Source organism: Pelmatolapia mariae, linkage group LG6, assembly GCF_036321145.2.
Source record: "Pelmatolapia mariae isolate MD_Pm_ZW linkage group LG6, Pm_UMD_F_2, whole genome shotgun sequence".
NCBI classification, from domain to species: Eukaryota; Metazoa; Chordata; class Actinopteri; order Cichliformes; family Cichlidae; genus Pelmatolapia; species Pelmatolapia mariae.
In genome coordinates, this window is record NC_086232.1 from 36717061 (window position 1) to 36739984 (window position 22924).

The window sequence follows — 22924 nt, forward strand, 5'->3', positions numbered from 1 at the left end:
TGCACAGTAAAAGATTCACATTACCTAAGAGAGAAACAGCTCCTGATTCAGTCCAGACATGTTGGCTTCCCACCTAGCTGTTGGAGAGCTCTGACTCAGCCATTATGCATGTCTCTTCCCTGTTTCCACATTAAAAAAAAGATTCATATTTGTAAGATGTGTGTAGACAATTCAAATATTTTACTGACATCAAAGGAACTCTAATGGTCCTCAAACACGTTGGTTCGAGTCCATAGCTTTAAATCAGAGCTGTTACAGTGCTCCATAAATATTTTAACTGGAACATCGCTGATCAATAAAGTTAATTAAACACAGAAGAGGAGGCTGCATTTTCAAAGTTTTCTAGTAACAATTTGCAGGATGGCAATAAGGGCTTATATATTGATTGTAATTAAAACTGGCTCAATACTGATGGGACGTTTAACAGTTTAATATCCCGCAGTGCACCAAAGTGTGTAAGTTTTATCTTTTTATCTTTTTTTTAATGACCGGTGAAAAACCAAACTTTTCCACTCTTTATTAGTGTGATTTTCTACTTAAACCTTAAACTTTCATTTTGAAACAAGCCCACATGTTTCCTGCTGGTCAAATAGCCGGCGTGTGGATGCATCCAGCTAATTGTTAGCCAGGTTTGCACACCATGATTAAGATACTCTGGAATGTGATGTTCATCTCTAACGTTCTGGTTGACTGATTCTTGTGTAATCTTTACTGAAGCACATCACAAAATAAATAGTTTAGCCATGAGTGTGAGCAAACAGTATAGATGGGGGAAGTAAAACTCACAGTTCCATGTACAGTGACAAATGGTTCTTGGTACACATCCCTTCTAAATCAATAGAAATAGGATCTAAGGAGGACAAAGTTACAGCTTAAATTCAAGTTATGCTCATGAGAGCAGGCTTATTTAATAAAGGGAGTATTTTCCACTGATCTGCGTGGGAAAGAAGCTATATAGCAAAATAGAAAAAGTGATTTTTTCAGATTTTTTGGAAGATATCCAGTTGATTTGCTTCAACGTGCTAATTTTCAGATTTATTTGAGAGTACCTTTCCACTCAAAATGACATGACTAGATCGTATCCCCCATTGCTTTAGAGATTTAATCAAGGTTAGGACAGAGAGGAAAAATAATAACAGACATTCATGGAGGCATGAAAGCATTCAAAATCATGCAGCTGCAAGACTGAAAGAGATTGTAAGCCCTTTGGCACAGCATTTTATATTTCTGCATAAATTCATATCACATTTTTAAGCTGATAAAAGGAGCAGAAGTTAACTGAAAACTCCATTATTTGGCATTTCTGTATTGAGGAAATATTAAAAAGCATGCAGACCTCTATGATTAAAAGTTAATTTGATGATAAATTGGAATCAGGGGGTTTCCCATTATTGACTGACTCAGGTTTAAGTCTTTTTATTTAAGGAATGGGGAACTATCAAAGCATGATCTTTACAAAGCAAATAAAAGGAATCACTTGAAGTTTTAAAAAGAGACTCTGCGTACTAATGGATGATGCCACCGTGGGTGAGCGTTTTCCTTATCGCTATCTCAGCTTTTTGAAACCAGATGTCAAAAGAATGGATCTGGCTGTGAAGCCGAGGAAGACTACAGGCTAACAGCAGTAGCGGGTTGTCAGTCACAAAGCAGGCTTTCTGGACACAAACTTCAAAATGTTCATGTTGTTTTCAGTATGGCTTGAATTCAGCAAGAACATAATCTTCAGGAAAGTGTTTAGTGAGAGCGAGTGAAAGGAGCCAAGGGCTGTTGTACAACTGTTGTGGACTTATTTTTGCAGCCCAGGGAATCACCTTCTTCAGGCCATTAGAAATAATTCAATCAATAATTTAATACATCGATAATTCAATATACTATCAGACAAAGTGAAAGAGATGAAAGAGATTAAAGAGTTTTGTTATCCTCACACAAAGGCAAGGTGTGCAACAACTTCAGAAGTCATGAAGGAGCCCAGGGCAACTTTGAAGAAGCTAAAGGCCTCTTTTATACAGGCTATTATCAATCATCAGTCCACCATCAGAATGATACTAAATATTGGTGTAACCACAGCGTTATAACACTATCCACTCTGTGGTGCTGGCGTGAAATTCTAGGCCCAGTTTAGAAAGCTTGTCAACATTTATGGAACAATGAATTCTGAACAATACCAACGATTCCTAAAAGAAAATGTCACAGCGTCCCGGGTCGTGCACCAAGACAGCAACACTTAGCACACACACACACACACACACACACACACACACACACACACACACACACACACACACACACACACACACACACACACACACACACACACCAAGAATACACAGAGGGTTTTGAAACTGTCAAGTAGAAGTCTTGATTTCACTCCACTAAATGTCTTTGAAGGACTTGAGGCGAACAGTTCATTGCAGTAAACCATCAAAGATCACAGATTTGAAACGGTTAGTCAGGGTAAATGCCTCCAAGACAACAAAACAGAGGCAACAAAGGAACCAGAGACACAAAATTGAGTTATTACCAAAAATAATAAAATCTATTGTCTCTGTGTAAAAACAAAGGGAGACATAGACAATCAAAAAAAAAATCGATAAAATCAAAAGCTGAACAAAAGAAACTCAAATACAATCATGACAGAAACATTGGTGCACAGGGGGTCACGTCAGACACCAAAAGAAAAGGTTCACATATGTTTGACCCTTTTGTATATGCAATATTGCATCTTTTCTTCTATAAAATAATCACTGAAAATATTATTTTTCTTCATTTGTTCAAACGGGTTCTCTTAATGTACTTTTTGCACTTCTGATGATGTTTTAGGTCATGTCCATACATTGTTTTTGTTTTCTTTTGTTTTTGTGAGCTCTTCTAAATTTTCACAGTGTTTGCAAAAAAAACCCCTCACAATACAGAGTACAAAGCTGGCGATGTGTTATTTAACCACATAAATGCCCAGTCAGCATTCTCCTCACACTCAAACTTTAATGGCGCTCCAGCAGCTCGGCAGACTACAAACAACATGTTGGAGCTGGAATCAGTGAGGTAACCTGCAGTCATTTGTAGTTGGTTATTAAGGGATTAACCCCTTTGGATTAGTCTCAGCTATGTTTCCCATCTGTCCACCGTTACAGCACAGACCTGCTGATGCACGAGCTCTGCAGGACGCACGCTAAGACACTAGCAAAGCACACACACACACAGGAGAACACAACAAAAGACGTATTAGAAATATGTCTCCATGAGCATGTGAGCAAATCTTTTCCAACTGACCTACTGTACTGTAAATCTACAATATGTGTGATCATACATGCACGCGCACGCGCACACACTGAACACATTTGCTCACGTCACATGCATGCATTCTGCAGACACCCTTATGAAAAATACATACACACACTAATCTGTGATTAGCTGAGTGAACAGGAGACATGCAACTCATGTACACGAGAAGGTGGAATCAGTGACGTGTGGCTTTGAACACAGCTGTCTCTGTTTAGATTAAATGTATAAGTATGTTACTGTGCTTGTGAGAAACTGTGCATAACTTTTCATCTTAATGGGATTGTTGTTTAATTTAATTTATATTATTTAGCAGAAGAAAATCTAAAAGATGAATATGAAGACCTGGGATTTTCTACAGAAAACAGTGAGGTTATACATATAGATATTTTCTGTGGCTTAGTTCGAAAAAGCCATTAAAGAAAACACTTTATGTTATAGTGGATTTAAATGAATAATAGCTTTTCAATTATGTGAGACCCCAACCTGAACAATCGCCTTACATTCTGCATGTCTCTGTCACACTTTGTGTGTTGTAGTTATTACCTAACTTAATAAATTACCCAATTCATTAACTTAAGCCAAAGGCTCATTAAACCAGATTAGTTTTGCTAGAGTCAGCAGCATCGTATAGGGATTTAAATAACTTTTTAAACATATAATGCATAAAAAATCATTTGTGCCATTTTAATAAAAAATGTATTCATATTTTCATAATGTTTTAAAATATGTAACCACCAGTAAGTGTCTTTAAAAACCCAACAAACAAAGCTGCTAATTAATGACTAATTTTACTTTATTTTTTATTTTTTTTGTAGATGACAACTTGTAACATGTATTCTGCTGGATATACACCAAAAAATGTCCAGATAAGTATCTGGAGCTCAGATTTGTTGTTAAAATAACAAATTTACAGCATTAGGCACAATTTAGAGTTGAATGCTGAATGCTTTTCATTCAAGCAACCATATTTGTCCTGTATTGTGACCCAGCAGGACTAATCTGAACTGATATGAAATAATATCCACTCACATAAAGCCACTTTACTATTAGTCACCCTGTCAGGTGATTCCACAATATCTGCAGAGTAAGTTCAGATGAGGAAAATGGCCTGAAGTGACCTGTAGAAAACGGACGTCATAAACAATCAATCAGTCTGAGGCGTCAGGGGCAGCGGAGGACAACAAGAAACCAAAAACCACAAGTAAGAAGAAGAAAACGGCTCTGCCCTCAAGGGCCATGCCACTGATTATTTCAGTTCATCTTATTATTCTGCTGCTGCATATATAAAAGAAAAGGCAGTCTTTTAACATGTTGATATAATTTATACTGTTTTTTTTTCATAGATAAAAGAAAGAGTGTAAGAGAGGAAAAAATTTAATCTAAAGTATTGTTAAGCTTGATAAGCAGAGGAGGGGAATATATTTGATTCACAAACACCTCAGTAGCTCTGAGCTTGATGCTACTGACAGTTTAAAATATGGAAATCCAACATCAGAGCTGTGGCCACAGGCAGCAGAACTGGCCAGACAGGTCACAACCTCCCACACATCTGTCAGTGTGAACTCTGACCTCCCACACTGCCTCATCAGAGTAAAGGGTGCAGAAGCAGAAGAATGGCCTGCTTGACTAGACTTTCCTCATGTGTTCCTGCTGCTCTTTGGTTGCGGTTTTTGGACTTATTTTTATTCCCATTTCAACTCAGTTTCCTATAAAACACTTTAAGCGAACACGTTTTATATTGCATCAAATGCAGGCCATGGCCAAGAAGTGTTTAACTAAAGGGTAAACCAGTTGTTTGCTTTTGAAAGGCGCCAAGCAACGCCTCAAAAGCAGTCTTTGTGACTATCGCCACCTAGTGGCCGCCTACAACACTTCATTTATCCGGCAGGGTTACACTATAACAAAAAGCCTGTCTTCCAGAACGCTAACCGTCTTCCTTTGTCTCAAAAACAGTAACTTCCCCCCAGTTTAAACACATTTTAAGGTAGTTACATTTTTAACAGCCTATCTGGTTAAAGAAACCACATGCATTTAAAGGGCCACTCTAATGTTTTCCTTGTCTTCTAGCATATATACACTTCACAGCCACTTTATTAGGTACACCTGCTCAAACGCTTGTTAATGCAAATATGTAATTAATCAATCCCATGGCAGTATCGTTTAGGCATGTAGACAAGCTCAAGATGATGTGCTGAAGTTCACACTGAGCATCATAATTGCAGAAAAGGGTGATTTAAGTAACTTTGAATGCGGCATGGTTGTTGGTGTCAGCTGTGTAATTCCAGTATGCCAATATCCAGGGAATGGCAGTTCTGGGAGAAAATGCCTTGTTGATTCCAGAGATCAGAAAAATATGGCCAAACTGCTTCGGGCTTACAGAGAGGCAACAGTAACGTAAGTAATCTGTCTTTACAACCAGTTTATGCAGAAAAGCATCACTAAATGAATACAGTTTTGAAGCTCAAAGCTGATGGGTTATAGCAGCAGAAGACCACATACCACAGCTAAGAACTGAGGCTACAATTCACATGGACACACCAAAACTGGACAATAGCAAACTGGAAAAATGTTGTCTGGTCTGATGAGTCTTGATTTTTGCTGCAACAGCCTGATGGAAGGTCAGAATTTGCTGTGAACAACTTGAAAACATGGATCTGTCCTACCTTTTACCATTGGTTTTGGCCAGTGGTGGTGGTTTAATGATGTGGACAATATTTTCTTGGCACACTTCTCGCCTCTTTGTTCAGTTGCACATTGTTTAAATGCCACAGCCTAGCTGAGTATTACTGCTGACGATATCTATCTCCTTTTGATCACAGTGTACCTATCCACTCGTGGCTCCTGTGAGCTGGACAATGTGCCACATCATGAAACTCCAACTGATCATCTCCAGCTGATTTCGTGAAGATGACTATTAGTTCATGGCCTCCACAGTCACCAGATCTCAATCCAATATAACACCTGTGAGAAGCGGTGAAACGGGAAATCTACAGTAACTGCGTGATGTCGTCATTTCAATATGGTCCAAATTCTCTCTGCCGTGAATAAAGTCTGATACGAGCGTATCATTTCTTCTGTGTTCAAGGAAGTCACACCATTAAAAATGGAATAAATTAAAACAACTGATTACAGTGTCACTATGACAAAAATCATTTTATTACTAAACATTTAACATCAGTTATTATGAGCAAATGCTGAGATGAAACTTTAAAAAATAAAGAATCTGTTGAAATAAAGTGTTTAAAAAATGTTCATACAGAACTTCTGATGTGCAAAAAAACAAACAAAGATGAAAACCTGCTAATTCATTTCCTTCATTTAATGCAGCTGCCACTCCTTTTGTTACCAACTTTTCACTTGATTTTTTTTAACCGGATCATAGAAGCTTTAAAGTGAATGTTTGATGCAAAATCCTGCAAAAAACAACCCACCAGTGTGCAAAAGCTAAAAAACAAAACAAAAAATATTTTATGTCATTCAGTGACTGAAAATTTTTGAACTTGACTTCAATTTTCATCTTAATTGCATAAAAAAATCTGGCTGGTAGTTTTCAGGAGGATTAGCCTCACAGAGTAGCTCTTACCTGCTAATTTAATTCACATGCTAGTTCATCCTTATTTTCACATACGAGAACCATTTTTCAGATTAATTTCATGCACAGCGATGCATGCAAACTGACTTATTATAGTAGGCCTGGTGGTCTATAATTACCCCAGATTACAGACATTAGTGACCATAAGCGGCACCTGAATAACAGTTTGGGTAGGGGAAAATGATCTGTGTGATGTCCCATGTAAGCATTAAAACTTAAAACAAATGCCACAATCCAGGCAAGGCCACAGACTATATAAACATACATAATGTGCATATTATCTTACTTAAAAAGAGTCCTTCATTTCACCGTAGCAAATTAAAAAAGAAACATAGAAAAAGAAAAGAGAAATAGCTTTCTTCGATCAAACAGATACAAAACTGAGTTGAGCTTATGAGAACTAAACGTTAACATGATTTCTACAGCACTTCATCAAAGACTAGAAAACATGAAAAAACATACAGACACGTTTTTACTACATCACGGTAGCTCTAAAAGCTGAATACTGAAACACTATAAATAATTTTAAATGACAAGATTTCATTAAGTTACATTAAAATATTGAAATCATTTACTACAAAACAAATGAATACTTGTTGCAGACACGTCCACATCAGGGTCAGTAGGTGTTGGTCTAAACAGAGCTTCACTCCATCCAGTGCACTCAGCATGAGTAAAATTCAACCTCGATCTGTTTGGGAATCTGTGCTCATCATCTGAGAGCGAACATCTCATATTTAATCATCCTGACTCACTGTTCTTCCATTTGTTCTGCCGGGTTTGTGAAAGACCGCAGCCCCTGTTGCTCACGCAGCCGAACAGGCTGAGAGAAAAGTGTCATGTGTGCTAAACTGGTCACAGACAGAAGCCACACAGCAAGTTAATTTTGGGTCATGATGACACAGGACTGCTTTGTAAGACCAGCTGATCCTGATATGTGTTATCTCCTGCGGTGAAAGCTGAAGAGTTCTTCGTAGCACCAATCCTTGGTGAGATTGCACTTTTTGTTACTCAGGCTATTCTTTGCATTCAGTCTTATGTATATCTGAACATTTCCTTCAAACTTTTTCAAGGAGCACGGGATCGCTTTTGTTCCAGTGCTGCTCCTGATGAATATTAAGCTTCGATGAGAACTTCTCCGGGTTATTTTCAGTCGAAGTCTGGGAATCTCTGCTCTCGTCTGCTGCTGCATAGTAACAATCTCATCTTGATGAGGAGATGCAAACAGCCACAAATGTGTCTTGAAGTGGTTGGTGCAGATGAACAGCTCCACTCTCGCTCTAAAAAAAAGTGTCCTTCGATCCTTTCATTCAGACCAAATACTTTTCACCTTCCACGGCGGCACCTGGGCAGAGCTCCAGGGCTGGTTGAAGAGCCAAAATGTCTCCCGTGGCTCCTCCAGCGCTGGCGCAGGACAAAGTCATAGTTGGCAGTGGGGCACATTGCATAAAACACGTTGGCTTTGTCGGGTATCTGGAGCTCTGTGGCAAGAAGAGGAGTAAAGTGGCATTTAGTTTTCTCCATTTGCAAGATTAATGCAAACACTAATTTCTAATAATGTCTGCTCTTCAAGTCTATTTAAGAAATTAAAAGCTATTAAAATATTACAAGAGCAGGAGTTAGAATATATATATGTCATCTTGTGCTGAGGCTGATTTGCATTTTAATTTATGGAAAGCTGCAGACTGATGGTGAAACATATTATTGCACAAGTGAAAATGTTTCCTGCTTTCAGAGATTAAATATTGGTATATCGTTTATCTAGTTAATGCAGTGCACAGTTTAAGGTCACATATCATGATTTATTTACTTTTTAGAAGATACTCTTGTGTTTTTGCAAACAGCTAAAAGCAGAGGAGACACACACTTTGGGAGTCCTCACTGATAAAGGTTCATTCTGTTCTGAGCAGGTTACACCAGCACTCAAATGTTTAGACTGTTTGAATTGAAGTGTGAAGCAGAGATATTCACCTTTTCCGTTTTTGAGCACCTGGTAGAGCCCGAAGTCACTGCAACTGAAGTCCTCCATGTTGTGCTTTTCAAGAGCTCTTTGAATCACCTGAGGTGTGTGCTCCTGACTGGTCAGCTGGAGAGGAAATAACAGAGTCAACACTTCACATCCGTATCGATGCATTTGAAATCTGAATGTTTCATTGAACTGTTACCTTGAAAGGAAGCTAAAAACACACCAAACTTTTTCCGTCAACACAAAGTTGGACAAGAAAGTTCATCATGTAATCCCGACACTACTCTTCTAGTTTCCTATTTTAGAACAAAGTTTGCCAAAAACATTCTAGCTGACCTTTAAAGAGCAGATATACCAGATCACCAGACGTACCACTATGCTCTTATAGACGTTTCCATTGCTGACACACTCCACACTGACCCTGATGATACACGAGTCAGCAACCTGTTTGTTGTAAACAGGCAGCGCAGCCCGAGGAGAGCAGCTGGATGATGATGAGGACGATGGGTCTGGGTTTAGCACCAGAGAGGGGGATGTGAGGTCTGGGTGTGAGGAGCTGCAGGAGGATCTAGACAGGGATGGGGAGGAGGACCCGGAGGAGGTGCCTTCTGTGACGTTGTGAAGGGAGCCCGAGAACGACTGAGGGGAGAGAGACGAGGAAAGAATATGAATACGACATTTGTCCCCGGTAACCGTTATACTGTCTGACTATATACAGGAATGTGGAGGTTTCATACCTTTAGTTTGAGTCTGAGGGGGGAGAGCTGAGGCACAGACAGGTCCTCCATGTCTGAACTGCTCGAGCCAGAAGACGACACACTGATCTGGTCAGCGTGGGTCTTCCTGACGGGAGTGTCGACAGATGTTCTCAACCTGCAAATGCAATTTGAGTTGAGCACTTCTGATATAAGGATGACATTCTAAAGTTATGGAGCCAGAAATGAACACCCACCTTAACTAAATAATGTCCCCCTAATTAATGTTCAATTAACTAAAATTGTAACCTCTAAAGCACCTAAAAATAAACTGACAGACTTTAAACTTACGCGGCGAGCTTCCTTGTGAGCAGATAACTGCTCCATGTGTTGGGAGAGCTGGGGCAGAGGTCAGCTGGAGGCTCCAGTCCACGAGACAATTCATAGCTACAACAGACAAAAACAAATAAAATAAGGCATGATGGACTTCACCAAAACCTACTTCATAATGTATATGAAGGGGTTTAGTGTAAGTCTCACCTCTCCTGGTCTGTGAGCAGCGTGTGTGTCTGCAGCCAGGCGGCGATACGAGGGTTGACTGGAAAACTGTAGCGGGAACAAGAAGCTTGAAGCTGCCGAATCTGAGAGAGAATCTCAAATTCCTATAAAGGAAACAATAAAATACAGCAGAGGTTAAAATATAGAACAGAAAGAACAAGGCGGCATATAGAAATCTGTCAGTAATTTATGCAAGACACCACTAGGAGGCGACACCTACCCGTCTGCGTTTCTCAAAGTTTATGAGGCCACCCTGTGAACAAAAGAGGGAAAAATAAACAACCTGAGTTATATTGGATAATAGATCCACTGAAGTGCCATAAAGGCAAACAAATAAAGAACTCACGTCCACTGTGTCGTTCAACGCTGTGTCCAGCATGGTGAGGACTGTCAGGTAAGTGCCCAGGTATGGTACCACACCACTGCTGTAGTTCTAAGCACAAAAAAGCCAAATCCATTATTTAAGACTAAGAACATCCCCGCAAAATGAGCAGAAAAAAAACTAGTGAGATTTTAAGACGGTGGTGAGCAGAGCAGAAGAAAACCAGGGAAAATGATATTTAATACGTAAGCAGGCACAGAAACAAAACAGCAGAGAGAAGAGCATCTCAGTATATAGACATCATGACTATGGGGGTATAAAACATTTTACACAGCCACACCCAGACTGAGTAAACAAATGGACGTGGGAAATGCTACACACACATCTTGGGTGTATGCATCTTTCCATACATGCAAACATTTGTGTGAGCTGTCAGTGCATTTAAAATTTCCATTAAATATATTTCTATTAAACAAGAAGTGGAACTTAGCAACATATCTGGAAACTGAGCAGGGAACTAAAATTGAGAACAAGTGATATTTAAGGAAGCTAAATTGATGATGGGGGGAAAAACAGACCTCTTTCTTTTAGTTTTACCAGCCTGCTTAGTTGACAGATTCACTTTTTTTTTTTAGGTGAAATCTAAAATTGAGGAACCAGAAATGATGATGAGTATCCTCTTACCATCTGCCTGGACTCCGAGCAGAGCCGGGGTGATTTATCAGCCGGCATGCCACTGCTGTGTGGGTGAGTCCCATCCTGCAGGAAAATGGAAATTCAGGTTTGTAATGTGAGATGAAAACAAAGTAGTCATGTTATATAATTCTTCCTGTCAGGGTTGAGGGCCTCCTAACAGGGTGCTGTGGGAGGGTACTTCTGAAGAACAAATGTGTTTAAAACTTGCAAACGAGTGTTAGACATGTGCACTCAATATATTAATAACCACTGAGTAGGACAAATGCCCAGGGAGTAACTTTTATTTGCAGTTTTATTAGTGTCAGCTAAGAACAATGGGCTTCTCTTTGTCACTGATAAAAGCAGTATCACTGAATATACACTCGTATCAGTTTCTTTCCACAGGGAAAGGCTCTCAGAACAAAAAGCAAAGTGGTAAGTGAACTGGACACACCTTTAGACTTGTGAATTAAATTCAGAAGAATATGTGACTCAACCATCAAAAAGGACAAAGTAACTAATGAACAATAACAGGCCACTTGACAGGACTTCTCTATGAAGCTTCTCTCTGAAATGATTAAGGACCTCCTTTGAAACATTTTAGTTTGAAAATGTGATCACGGAGCTGTGTGAGAATTCATGTGACTGTATTGGTATTCGTGGCTGGAATTTTAAGTAGCAGTACACTCTCTAGGCTAGTTTTTAAAAGGTGTTTCTCTGTCCATGTTTGTTTGTCAGGTTTTAATTTACCACGGTTTACATTTATCATCATATAGCTGTAATTACAGACCCAAGAGGCACATATACAAGTAAAGCAGGTTTTATGAGAAGTCAAACAAGGCTCTTGTTGTACATTCCAGGAAGAATCCTGGTAATGTCTTCCTGCAGTGCATTCATTATTGTATTCCTTGATTCTCTGAGGACTGAGCTCAAGATACAGATATCCCGAAGGCAGTACAGTTCTGACTATTTCAAGAACACTTGGTACTAATAACAGCTTTCTTTTCTCATCTTCAGTCCACATTCTCCCACATGTGTATGTGTAGAAAATACATGTAGTTACCTCCACCAGGATCTCCCTGTTGGTCAGCACACAGTTCTCATCAGGAAAAGTCTCACAAAGGTGGTCAAAGGTGGCCATGCTTTCCCTGAAAACCAAAAATATTTATTACATAAAGATAGTTTCTTTTTCCTGCAGTAGTATATTCTTCTTTTGAGTGAAACAACACTGTAATATAAATGAAATATTTGCTGACCTGCTGACAGCAGCCCATGTCTTTTTGAGGCGATACACAGCGTTGGATTGCAGGGCTGAAAGGATGGCCCTTAAAGAAGAGAAGTTCTTCAGCTCTCTGCACTCCTGCACAGATACAATAAGATTGTTCGTGTCTTTCTTGTGTTCTCATTTTGTTTTTCGATGGAAACTTTTTGTTAATCTCTAAATATTTTGTGATACAAACCTGTGCAACAGCGATCCACCTCTCGATGACGCGTGCTCTGTGACAGGGGCTGGTGCGCAAGATGCAAGGTGAGCTCGGAGCAGAGGAGGGGTACAGGAAGTTAGAGGACAAAGAAGGTGACAAGCCAGGAGAGGAAGTGGAAGGGAGGTGCGGGGATGTGCAGAGGAGTGAGGTGATGACACGGTTGGTGACAGCGTTAAACTGGGAGATGGTGGCGCGGACCGTTGGTGCCAGGTTTCGGTTTTCTTTTTTGTCACGTTGGGACCAGACACAGCCCAGGCAGTGGAAGGGCTCCACTTTGACAAAGAGGTCCTGGGGGAAAAAATTGTTGCAAGACAGGAAAAAATTAATGAGAAAAAAAAAACCCTCCCACAATCAACCGAGAAACACAGAACTTCACTTTTTTATAAAAACGAAACCTACAGCGTCCAGTCTGGTCAGCTGCTCAGCCACTTCCCTCACGGGGAAGTCCATAAAGTTGTATTTGTCTTCATTCTTAGTGGACATCTCGGCTTCATCTACCTGCTGCAGTGATTCACTGCTGTGCTCTGACGCAGGCTGGCTACAATCTGTCAAATACACCAAATCATAAATGACATTAAAACGTGCAGCTCAATGCACACGTGAAGGAAAACACTCATGAACCTGCGGCGGTATTTGTAAATAAGAAGAGCTCTTTCAGATGCTGTAAAAATGACCTTGTAAAAATCAACAGACCAATGAGGTCATTGAAACAAGTATCTCACAGGTAGCTTCCTTCTTTTAGATAAATAGCCAAGATTAGATTATTAGAAGTAATTAGGCTTAATCTGGACCTGTAAATTAAATGATTTATTGTTGATATAAGGTCTTGAACATCAGGTTATACTAAATTCTTCTGATAAAAACTGATTCACACGTGTTAAATCTATCCTGCCCTGACATTATGTATCCGTTTTTTGTTTTTTTTACCTTGTTCCTGGAGCCTCTTGAGCAGGCCCTCTGCATGATGAACCAAACGTCTGAAGCAGATCCGATGCTGCATGTGGACACACAAAGTCCGGAGAGCCTGGTACTGAGGGGGCTCATTGAAGTCTTCGCTGTATTCCTCTAACCAAAGCCGGATCACTGAGACCAAGGTACTAAAGGAGATTCATGGGAGATGATGATTACTGATTGATTGTTAATTTTACTCTACAAGGTTAGTTTACATGAGACTTGATGATATCTGAGGAACACGTGCATAATTTACAACAGATAAACTAAAAAACAAACAAACTTGTAACTGTTTTTTGTACTCACCTGTTCGCGTTCACCGAGTTATCCAGGTTTGTGACCGAGTCATTTCTGTAATTGGCAAGGGAGACACGATTATGTATTATCACCACAGAAAAGGACAACATGGTGAGCGAATGATGACAGAATAAATCCTGTAAACAAGGAAAGTCCCAGGGTTGCAGCTTAACAACTGTTCATCCTGTGGAAATGTCCTGCAACACTCGGACTCCCTGCAGACACACCGTGTCCTTGTTACAGAGTGTAAACAGATAAATGCCCCCCATGGTGTTTAATAATGATATGCGTGCAGTAAAACTGGAGAATGGTGCCATGTTGTCGCATGTGCAGGAAGTTTTATAACAGGATCCTGTGCCTTTATTGCATGAAAGCAGGGAACAAAACAGAACTTTAAGAACCTTAGTGGTCACGGCACAGGAGCAAGTCAAAGACTGTGTAAGTTGGGTAAATTAATTCAACTCAACTTATGCAGTTAAAATATAGTTCTTTAAGAAGTTTTACAACAGCAGCAAAAGGCCACATCCTGTACAAAATCCTGTAAGGCAAAAGAGGGAAAACACAATTCAGAGTTTGTTCTGATGGTGATCGCTTCTAGGAAATTTCCCAGGAAACCTTTTGCCACCAGCACTGCAGTCATGAGGGCGACTGTTGGAGAAATAATATATGAACTCCACACTAGTGGTCACAGATCCATACATGATGTAATTAGCAAAGTTGAGTTACAAAGAAAAGAGAAACCAAAGTTTCTTTGAGCTGTGTTTGTTTTATAACTTTAGAACATCCTACTCTCCTCCTAATAGAAATTAGGAGGAGAATAGAATAATTTCTACTACCATCGTAACACATTGGTGTATACGCAACCCCGAAATATGTACTTTGCAAAAGATTCCTGAAGGTATTTCCCGAGGCAAAATCAATAAGGTAACTGTAAATAGTTGTTGGGTGTGGAGGGTGTAGCCATGATCGTTTCACAATGGAATAAAGCTCGAGACTGCTTTGTTTAGTTCATGACGATAATACTTGTCATAGAAACCTGCTTCACTTCAACACAGGTTTGCTTTGCGAGTAGCTGAGGCGATGTAAACAGGCTGTTAAACTGCTCTGTCCTTTGGAAATTGATTTGTGCACTGGGCATGTTGTAAACCTGGTTATTACGCATGCGCTCCACTTTCATTTGTAAGCAGTGATGACCTTTTTAAAAGCAGCACACAGTGGAATAATAAATAAATGTCAATAAGTTAGAAGGCAATTATTAAAGCCTTCTTATCTGTGTGGCTTCTGATAAGGAGCGACGATTAGGGCTTAACTGATTTCGTCTTTCAAATGGTCCATTTCACAAAAAATTAAGGCCTTCATCTGACTCCAGCTGTGTACATTTATACATGTTAAATCAAGCAGCAAAATGATCTCATATACGGGCTTACACACCAGCTGACTGTACCCTCATGCTTTCTGTTAACACAAGTCTACAAAATCTCACCTCTGAAACAGCAGCTCAATGAGGGTGCTGGTGGAGGTGAAGGCCCTGTAGGTGGAGAGGAACACTTGGATGAAGTCGGCCTCCCTTTTCTCAGGGTCCAGTAGATGGGTAACCAGACGCTCCAGGGTAGCTGCCTTCAGCCTGCGCACCTTCACCGTGTGGTACTGGACGAAGCTCATTGGAAGCTCTCCCATGGTCGAGGTCGGCACAGGCTCCCTGCGTAGCGTGATCCCAAACACTGCCCCGTCCTCCTCCTCTTCACCCCACTCCTGAACCGGGTCCTGCAGGAGAAAATTCAGGTAATGATCTGGCAAATCTGGACCTAGCACATGAAATTCCTTCCTGCCCCCAGAATTCATTCAGTGTATAAGAGAGAATAAAAAAATGTGATCTAAATTTGTGTAAAGCCTTGGAATACGCAGATGATTGTTTCAAAATGAACTTAACAAATTACATAATTTTATCTAAAAAGATCGAACTCTGCTTCGATTAAACTCACTGTTGACATATACACATACACACACACCTAGTGACCGATGACAGAAAATTTTTTTACTGACGTATTTGTTTATGCCAACAAGCATGGGGATGATTCATTGCACCTGACACAGTTGACTACAATTTGATGAGGAATTTGAAAGTCTATTTTATTCTTAGTTAGATACAACCTTATATTTCCTCCTCCAAAACTTTAGAGAAATAGTCAGACGTAATAGGAAAAAAAATGGGCCATTGGTTTATTTTTATGTGTGGCACAAAATTATGAAATTTTGTAATGGAAAGATTAACTTAAAACTTATTTTAACATCAGATCTGAGAAAACTCCAGATGCCTCTAGATTGGAATTTTGTAATTTAGTCATATTAATGACAAACAACAACATTATAACATCTTTGACAGTCAAACAATGATGATTTTTAAGAGCATAAAAACTTACCACTCTTACTTTAAAAGGAATTTAAACAGACCACTGATCAGCTGAATTATTAATTATATAAGCTATCGAAGACATGTGAGATCAGGCAGTGAAACTGCAGAGCAACTCTTAAAGCACAAATAATTATAAATGCAGAAAAGACAACAATACTTATTTGATCTAGCTTAAACGGATCCAGCAGCCCTTCAAATTAATAACTATAACCCCAAATAGATGGTGTTATACAAAGCCACAGACATTAGACAGTAACTGGGTTCCAAACCCCGCAGGCAAACAATCTCAAACTTGCCATTAGAACTGGGTGTCACCTCATCTTCTAATACTCACAGACCTGAAATGAGGCTCGCTGATCCCGCTGGTAAACAAGCGTTATTCTGTGCATGCATGACAATAGGAGCAGAGCACTCTTTAAAATACCTGACACCACATGACAGAAACCAGTGTGCAAAGCATTGTGACACCAGCGCATACTCAACAGTGAATGAAACTTTTATATTTTCCCTGCACACCATAGAATTACGATTAAGTTCACATGAAGCTGACAACAAATGAAAACAACCAAGAATGAAAACGCTGCAGTCAGATTCATGTGTTAACTTATAACTAATGCATGCCAGAAAGCAGATCGTTCATTTGACCTACCATGGATAAGTGCCATTTTCCCATCTTTATCCTGCTCTTGGGGTAAATAAGTCCTTCTGTGTGTAAACTCTCGTGGCAGTGGATTTTTAAGGATTCAATCACGTCCTTCGACACTTGGCTTGAGTCTGAAGTAAACCTGACACTTTCATCCTTCATAAATAATATAGCGAAAATGTCTCTTTAAAAAAATAATAAATAAATACAAAGATATGCGAGCACAACTTTCCAAACCGTGGCTTAACTAGAATGACGTCTGGACGGGTAAAACGAATAGAAGTTATTTCGGTGGGCGGAGCTAATAAACAGGTGTGGGCCGGCTCAACACAAACAACCAATAAGATTAGGCAAACAAATAGCGTCAGACGCTATCGCGCATATTTTAAGCCTGAGGTTGCGACTGGAAATTTGTTACTGATACTCGCAATACTGTAAAGGTTTCCAGCGCTGTTATCACAGCAGCATCAGCAGAGTAATATGATCAGTGCTGTTTACGTGTGACATCAGGAAGTAAGGACCCCATCTATCCGTCTGTCTGGCTACTTTTTAAACGCTGGATCCTCAAACTGAAAGCCACTCAAGTAAAATAAACCACGGAGAGTCACAAAGACATAATTACCCGAATGGTATTAAATTGTTCTATATTTATTTTCTGAACCATATAGAGTTCGCTGTCTGAGTTTCCAAATCTCCAAAGTACACATGTCGGATAAAAATATTAAAAGTACATATTTTCATGAGAAATAAAGTGGAGTAACAATGGTCTTAAAAACCTACTGCCAGAATTTACAGCAAGAGTTGCTGTGAATTGTCATATTCTATCACTGATGTGAGTTTGACTCTTTAAAAGAGTTTAGACGAACCCAACACAGCCATTACAGGTGATGTCTGTGACTTCTAGTGTCAGAGATATCACATTTTATCATGGGTTTGGCATGTTTGCTGGTCATAAATTTAGCCTTACCTCCCTCACTGAAGCCACCACGATGTTGTTATGGTCCAGCACCCTTCCTAGAATGGGAAGCTTGACTGTCTACAGTGCCATTTGAGTGTTAGTACCAGACACATAATGCAATGTGACGGCTTACAATATGTGTGGTAATAGTGAGTCATAGCTATATGTTTTTAAATAACTAATAAGTATAAGTAAGTATTTAGAAATGTTCATATTTATATGACATAAAACTCTGTGGAGACAATCATAATCGGCAACTACTGTGACATCTGCTGGCCATGTTATAAATAGTAAAAGATGGACTTGATGAAACCTTAATTTCCTTAACTATCATCTTTTTCAGTATGTCTTGACATATATTGGATTCTGATACACGGTTACAAGAAATATTTTGAGATGGACGCAGATGATCTGTTGCGATAGCTCCTAAAAGGAGCAGCCGAATGAAAACGAGGAAACTTTTTATCATCATTTAATGATGGATAAAAAACTGTGCTATGTGGGAAGTTAGCAGTTTTGGGGGCATGTCAGAAGAAGTTTGTGAACCTCTGTTTCAAAGTCTGGGTGGCCTTAATTGTAGAGCAAATAAAACTGAGACACAGTAGAGGACCATCCAATCAGGGCGAGACTAAGAAACAGCATTTATCCCAGAGCCACCATTGTGCTTAACACTTCCTAATCATGTGAAAGAACTTCTCCTCATCCTATACTGTTTTACTGAAATAATAATACTACTACTACAATTTACTCTGGGGATTTTACTTTCTGTTGTTTATACATGAATATATCTGTGTGTACATGTAGATTTGTGTTTATGTCTGGCCAAAACCTCACACTCTATTTAATTGGGGACCTTTTAGATTTCACTGTTTTGAAAAGCATTACAAAATGCCACAACATTTATTATTTTCTAGACGTGCATTAAGTGTTTTGCCAAGATCTTGTACTGATGATGCAGGAGTCAGACCACTGTCTAAAGTCTTCTCCAGCATGTCCCAAAGACACTCATTTAGGTTAAGGTGCAGAGCAGGCAGGGCTGATTTAATATTAAAGACCTGACTAACTGAAGCAAACACATCATAATACTGCCCCCACAGGCTTGTACAGCAGATGCTATTCATAAGGGGGAAAACCTCATTCAGCTCAGTTCTTATCCTAATGGGCCAGTCACACTGGAACAGGATAAATGTGGAGTCATCTGACCGTTTGACCTTTCTGTTGCTCCAGAGTCCAATCCCTAGCAAAGTGAAAGTCTTTCTTTGCCAAACAGCCTCACTAATAAGTGGTTTTCTTAAAGCTAAACAGCTGTTTACCCCCAATCCATTTAGTTTGCTATGAGCTCTACAGTTTATTTTATGGTCTGATTGGTTTTCTGATTGATGCAGGCTTAAAATCTGACACTTCTGAAACAGACGATCATCTCTTCCACGACAACAGGAGGCAGCTTCTAAAATTGTGGTTTAAAAATATTTTTAAAAAATGTTTAAAAAGTTAGTCACTGCATCAGTCAGGGTTAACTAACCAGTTCCCACATGAAGAATGTTAATCACTGCAGTAATTATTTAATGGAAGCCTCCCACCAATTTAAAAACAAATGATGACTTCTTGTTGGCCACCTACGTATATGTAGGTGTGTATGCATATGTATTCATATATAAGAATGTGTATATATTTTTATTTTCCTTTTCTTATTCTTACTTATTTTTTATTTTTTGTTTTCTTGACAATAAAGGCATCCAATTCGAGATAAACAGGGATTGTTTTGAACTGTGAATCATATAGACTCCAGTAGATACAGAGCTGTGAATAGACATAAGCACTCCTTTTAAACAGGCCCAAGTGCTTTCCACTTGCTTCATCTTCTTTGAGGAAATATTATTTTTTTGTTTTTGGAAAATGTTAAGGGAAGATTGATCTTGCAAATGCAAAGCTAATTCTAGGCCAGTGTGAGCAAACTAGAAACAATGCAGTCACACCATAAAAGAATCCAGTCAGGACAGTTTTTCCCCAGGAGCTTAATGTAGTGTTAAAGGCGTGGTGACATACCACAAAGACAGGTCGTAGTTCTAAAAATATGTGTGCGATTTAAAAAAAGGTACAAAACAGCGATAGGCATCAACGTATTAAAACCAAAGAAATTCTTTCATATACATTTGGAGACAAACTGACAAATAAGCAAAACACAAGCTGAGCAGATGGAGCATCTTCAGTCAGGCTTCTGTCACTGATCATTAAGCCCAAAAGGAAGAATGAGCTTTTTGTTTGCCTAATGAGTTTCACTCTCATTCACTCTCACAAAGCCACCCTCTATTTCGAAAGAGGCTAAACAAAAGTGTGGAGAAACAGAGGAAGGGGAGACCTCAATTACTTCTAATTAGACACATGAAATGGTGATGTGATGGCAGGCAGGCAACAAGTAAAACCCAGCCTACAAGAAGAAGCCAGAATATCTCAGTTAACGATGACTGCTTTGAAAAACACGCATGATCAAAAGGCTTTTTCTTTGGTCTGAAATGTGATATACTTTCTGGAGAGTCTAATGCACTGTAGTTCTTCCTTAGTTTTACTAAAAGGCTATTGTTAGTGATGGCGTCATGACTGTAAAAACAACGGGACAATAGCTGAACTCACCCCACCCACCCACGAACACACACACACGAACACGCACACACGCAGGACACAGGATTTTTATCCTGAATTAAGAATCATTTTTAAGTAATCAGTTTAAAAATATTATATTTGACTTCTTTCTTAGATATCAGTAAGTTCTTGTTTTCCAGTTTTTCCCAGTCATCCATGATAGTTAGAAAGAACATTAGGTTTGGTTGTTGGCAACATTAACCTGAGCTATAGGAACCTGTAACAGGCACCTTCTATTAATGTTTCACAATGATTCAAAGAAAAATGAACCTTTGATGAAAAATAATTCATTCCAGTTTTAAACTGATGGATCAAGCTTTGCATAAATAACTTCCTTTCTTCTCTAGAAATTGAATATATTTTGCTGGTTACACAAAACAAAGAATATGAAGAAACTTAAGTCTCCTGAGAGTGAACGGTGCTTTTCTAAAACATATTTTGCTAAATGGTGTGAACTATCTCAACAGTTAATCATTAATGAAAAGTCTTGCAGATCATTGTTTTTATCAGCTGTGGGTTATTACATAAACTGGCAGGGCTGGCAGGGCCTTGCCACTACACAGGACACTTTAGCAATAATGGACTGCAAGTGCTTTTGCAGCTCAGTGCAACTTTGTGATTGCAGAATCTAACAAATGTTATAGGTAATTCATTTATTTATGTTGTGTACTGGTTTCATTTACTATTGCTTACAATCCAAATCTCAGATTTGAATAAAGGGATATAAATCTCAAAATGTAATAATATTATAGATTATATTTAATGTAATATTCTAGTGAGTCATATTATATAGAAATCACACCTTGTGTTTTCTATTCAGAAAATAAACTGCATTTTTGAACTGGGGTTACTGATGTTTTGGGTTAGTTTCACTATTGACTTTCAGGAGGTTAACCTGAACTATTTAGATGAAAATGTAAAACACAGTTGTTGACAGTGCACCAAGAATAACACCCCACTGTTGCATAAAGCTGAGTGTGACACACCAGCCTTTTCTCAGCATTGCTACAAAAACTCCAAACTCACCTCACACTGTCTATCGGTGTCCAGAAACTGGAAACTCCTTAGCCACACTCCAGGCTCCGTGTTCATGTGAACGCCCATGCACTGACTCTGCCTCAGCCAAAGCAGCCTCTTCATCCTGCCAACCCTGCTGCGGAGGCTGCGGGGTTCCCCGGCATCACTGCCTCCACACACAGGCAGGATGGTCCTCATCTTTTCGCTCTGTGCCGGTCACGCTACAGGCCCACGCACACCTCGTCAGACCTCTCCCACACCTGATGCCTCATCTGTGTCAGGGAGGAGAGCGTGAAAACAACCACCACACATTTACAGTCCTTTAAAGTTTATTCCAGAGCGGCTAACACTGTAATACTGCTTAATACCTCTGATATTTTTAAAATCTATTAAACAGACCAGTGCTAAAAACTGGAATAACGGTAGCTGAATAAAATCATATTCAACAGAAAACAGCACTGCACTATGACATAAAACATTTTAATTTGATTAATTCACTTCTTAATGAAATACATCTATCTGTTCTTCTATAGCATAAAAAACAGAAAGAGCTATAAGAAAGCATTAAGATATGGGGCATTTATCTTGAATTAATTTAAGTTTAATAAAATAAAACTGACCCAATACTGAGAGCATACATGAAATGCACCGGTGTTTGCTTTGTTAAAATGACACTGCTTACATTTTTGGAGTCATACTGATTTTTTAAAAACTGCCTATCTTCTATTAAATAGGCTTTTAATGGGCACATAAGACAATAAACAAAAACATGAACACTGAGTGACATATTACTTTCATTTTGACCATTCAATATTTCTCTTACAAGGTACAAAATTAACATATTGAAACACCTGCAAGATGCAGAAAATGGGTCGGCCACGGCATCTCCAAGAAAAATCTTCATCAGTCTGATATTAAATACGATCACATCTACACAAAGCAAAGAAAACAACAGTCACTTACTGCTTCTCGGTAATCCTTGTTCAGAGCTGCACTTGTCCAACCAGAATACTCATTTAGAGCAGTGTGAAACTTGGAAGGAAGAGACTGTGGTATTTATCACCGAGGGCTGATTGTTCTTTGTGTTTGTGGGTGGATGATGCCCTGCGCATGTACGTACGTGTGTGTATGTGTGAGTATGTGTGAGTATGTGTGTGTGTGTGTTGGAATGGCCTCCTCCTTGTTTGGCTGTACTCTCTGTGATATGTAATTATGTCCCATTTTAATCGTTTCTCACAAGTCACAAATTCACTGCCTTCTTTTTTTCCCCTCAGCCATGGATAGAAATATTAGAGATATAAGCACCTCTGCTGCAGAAATTAAAAAAAAACAACAAAAAAAAAACGTGCCCTTTTTTTGTTAAACAGTGCAAATTGCCATGAATTCATTTTGACTGATGAGAGTTTGGTGGTAAAATGCCAAGCCCTTAAA

At 39.2% G+C, this 22924-nt stretch overlaps 1 protein-coding gene across 2 annotated transcripts; it reads right to left on the reverse strand.

The window, feature by feature from the left end:
• Nucleotides 1–6438: 6438 nt before the first annotated feature.
• rgl3a (ral guanine nucleotide dissociation stimulator-like 3a) lies at nt 6439–22565 on the reverse strand. Of its 2 annotated transcripts, XM_063476825.1 has the most exons (18): nt 22457–22565; nt 21503–21765; nt 15306–15586; nt 13832–13876; nt 13502–13671; nt 12974–13119; nt 12551–12862; nt 12347–12450; nt 12154–12238; nt 11100–11174; nt 10440–10526; nt 10314–10346; nt 10076–10197; nt 9887–9982; nt 9578–9713; nt 9213–9479; nt 8846–8960; nt 6439–8355 (listed from the first exon to the last, which is right to left on the reverse strand). In XM_063476825.1, exons 2-18 carry the CDS (start codon nt 21689–21691, stop codon nt 8201–8203), a joined length of 2418 nt encoding a protein of 805 aa, XP_063332895.1. In that variant the 5' UTR covers nt 21692–21765; nt 22457–22565; the 3' UTR covers nt 6439–8200. The 2 variants fall into 2 exon arrangements, with proteins under 2 accessions (XP_063332895.1, XP_063332896.1); XM_063476826.1 differs by lacking the exons at nt 21503–21765; nt 22457–22565 and adding an exon at nt 16885–16997.
• Between the last annotated feature and the right edge of the window lie 359 nt (nt 22566–22924).

Excerpts from the sequence above, each read along its gene's own strand:
- rgl3a (XM_063476825.1), bottom strand. The coding sequence starts at position 21,691 with ATGAGGACCATCCTGCCTGTGTGTGGAGGCAGTGATGCCGGGGAACCC. Across the intron at positions 13,672-13,831 it reads AACTCGGTGAACGCGAACAG|TACCTTGGTCTCAGTGATCC; the intron begins GTGAGTACAAAA and ends AATCTCCTTTAG. Across the intron at positions 11,175-12,153 it reads ACAGGGAGATCCTGGTGGAG|GATGGGACTCACCCACACAG; the intron begins GTAACTACATGT and ends ATTTTCCTGCAG.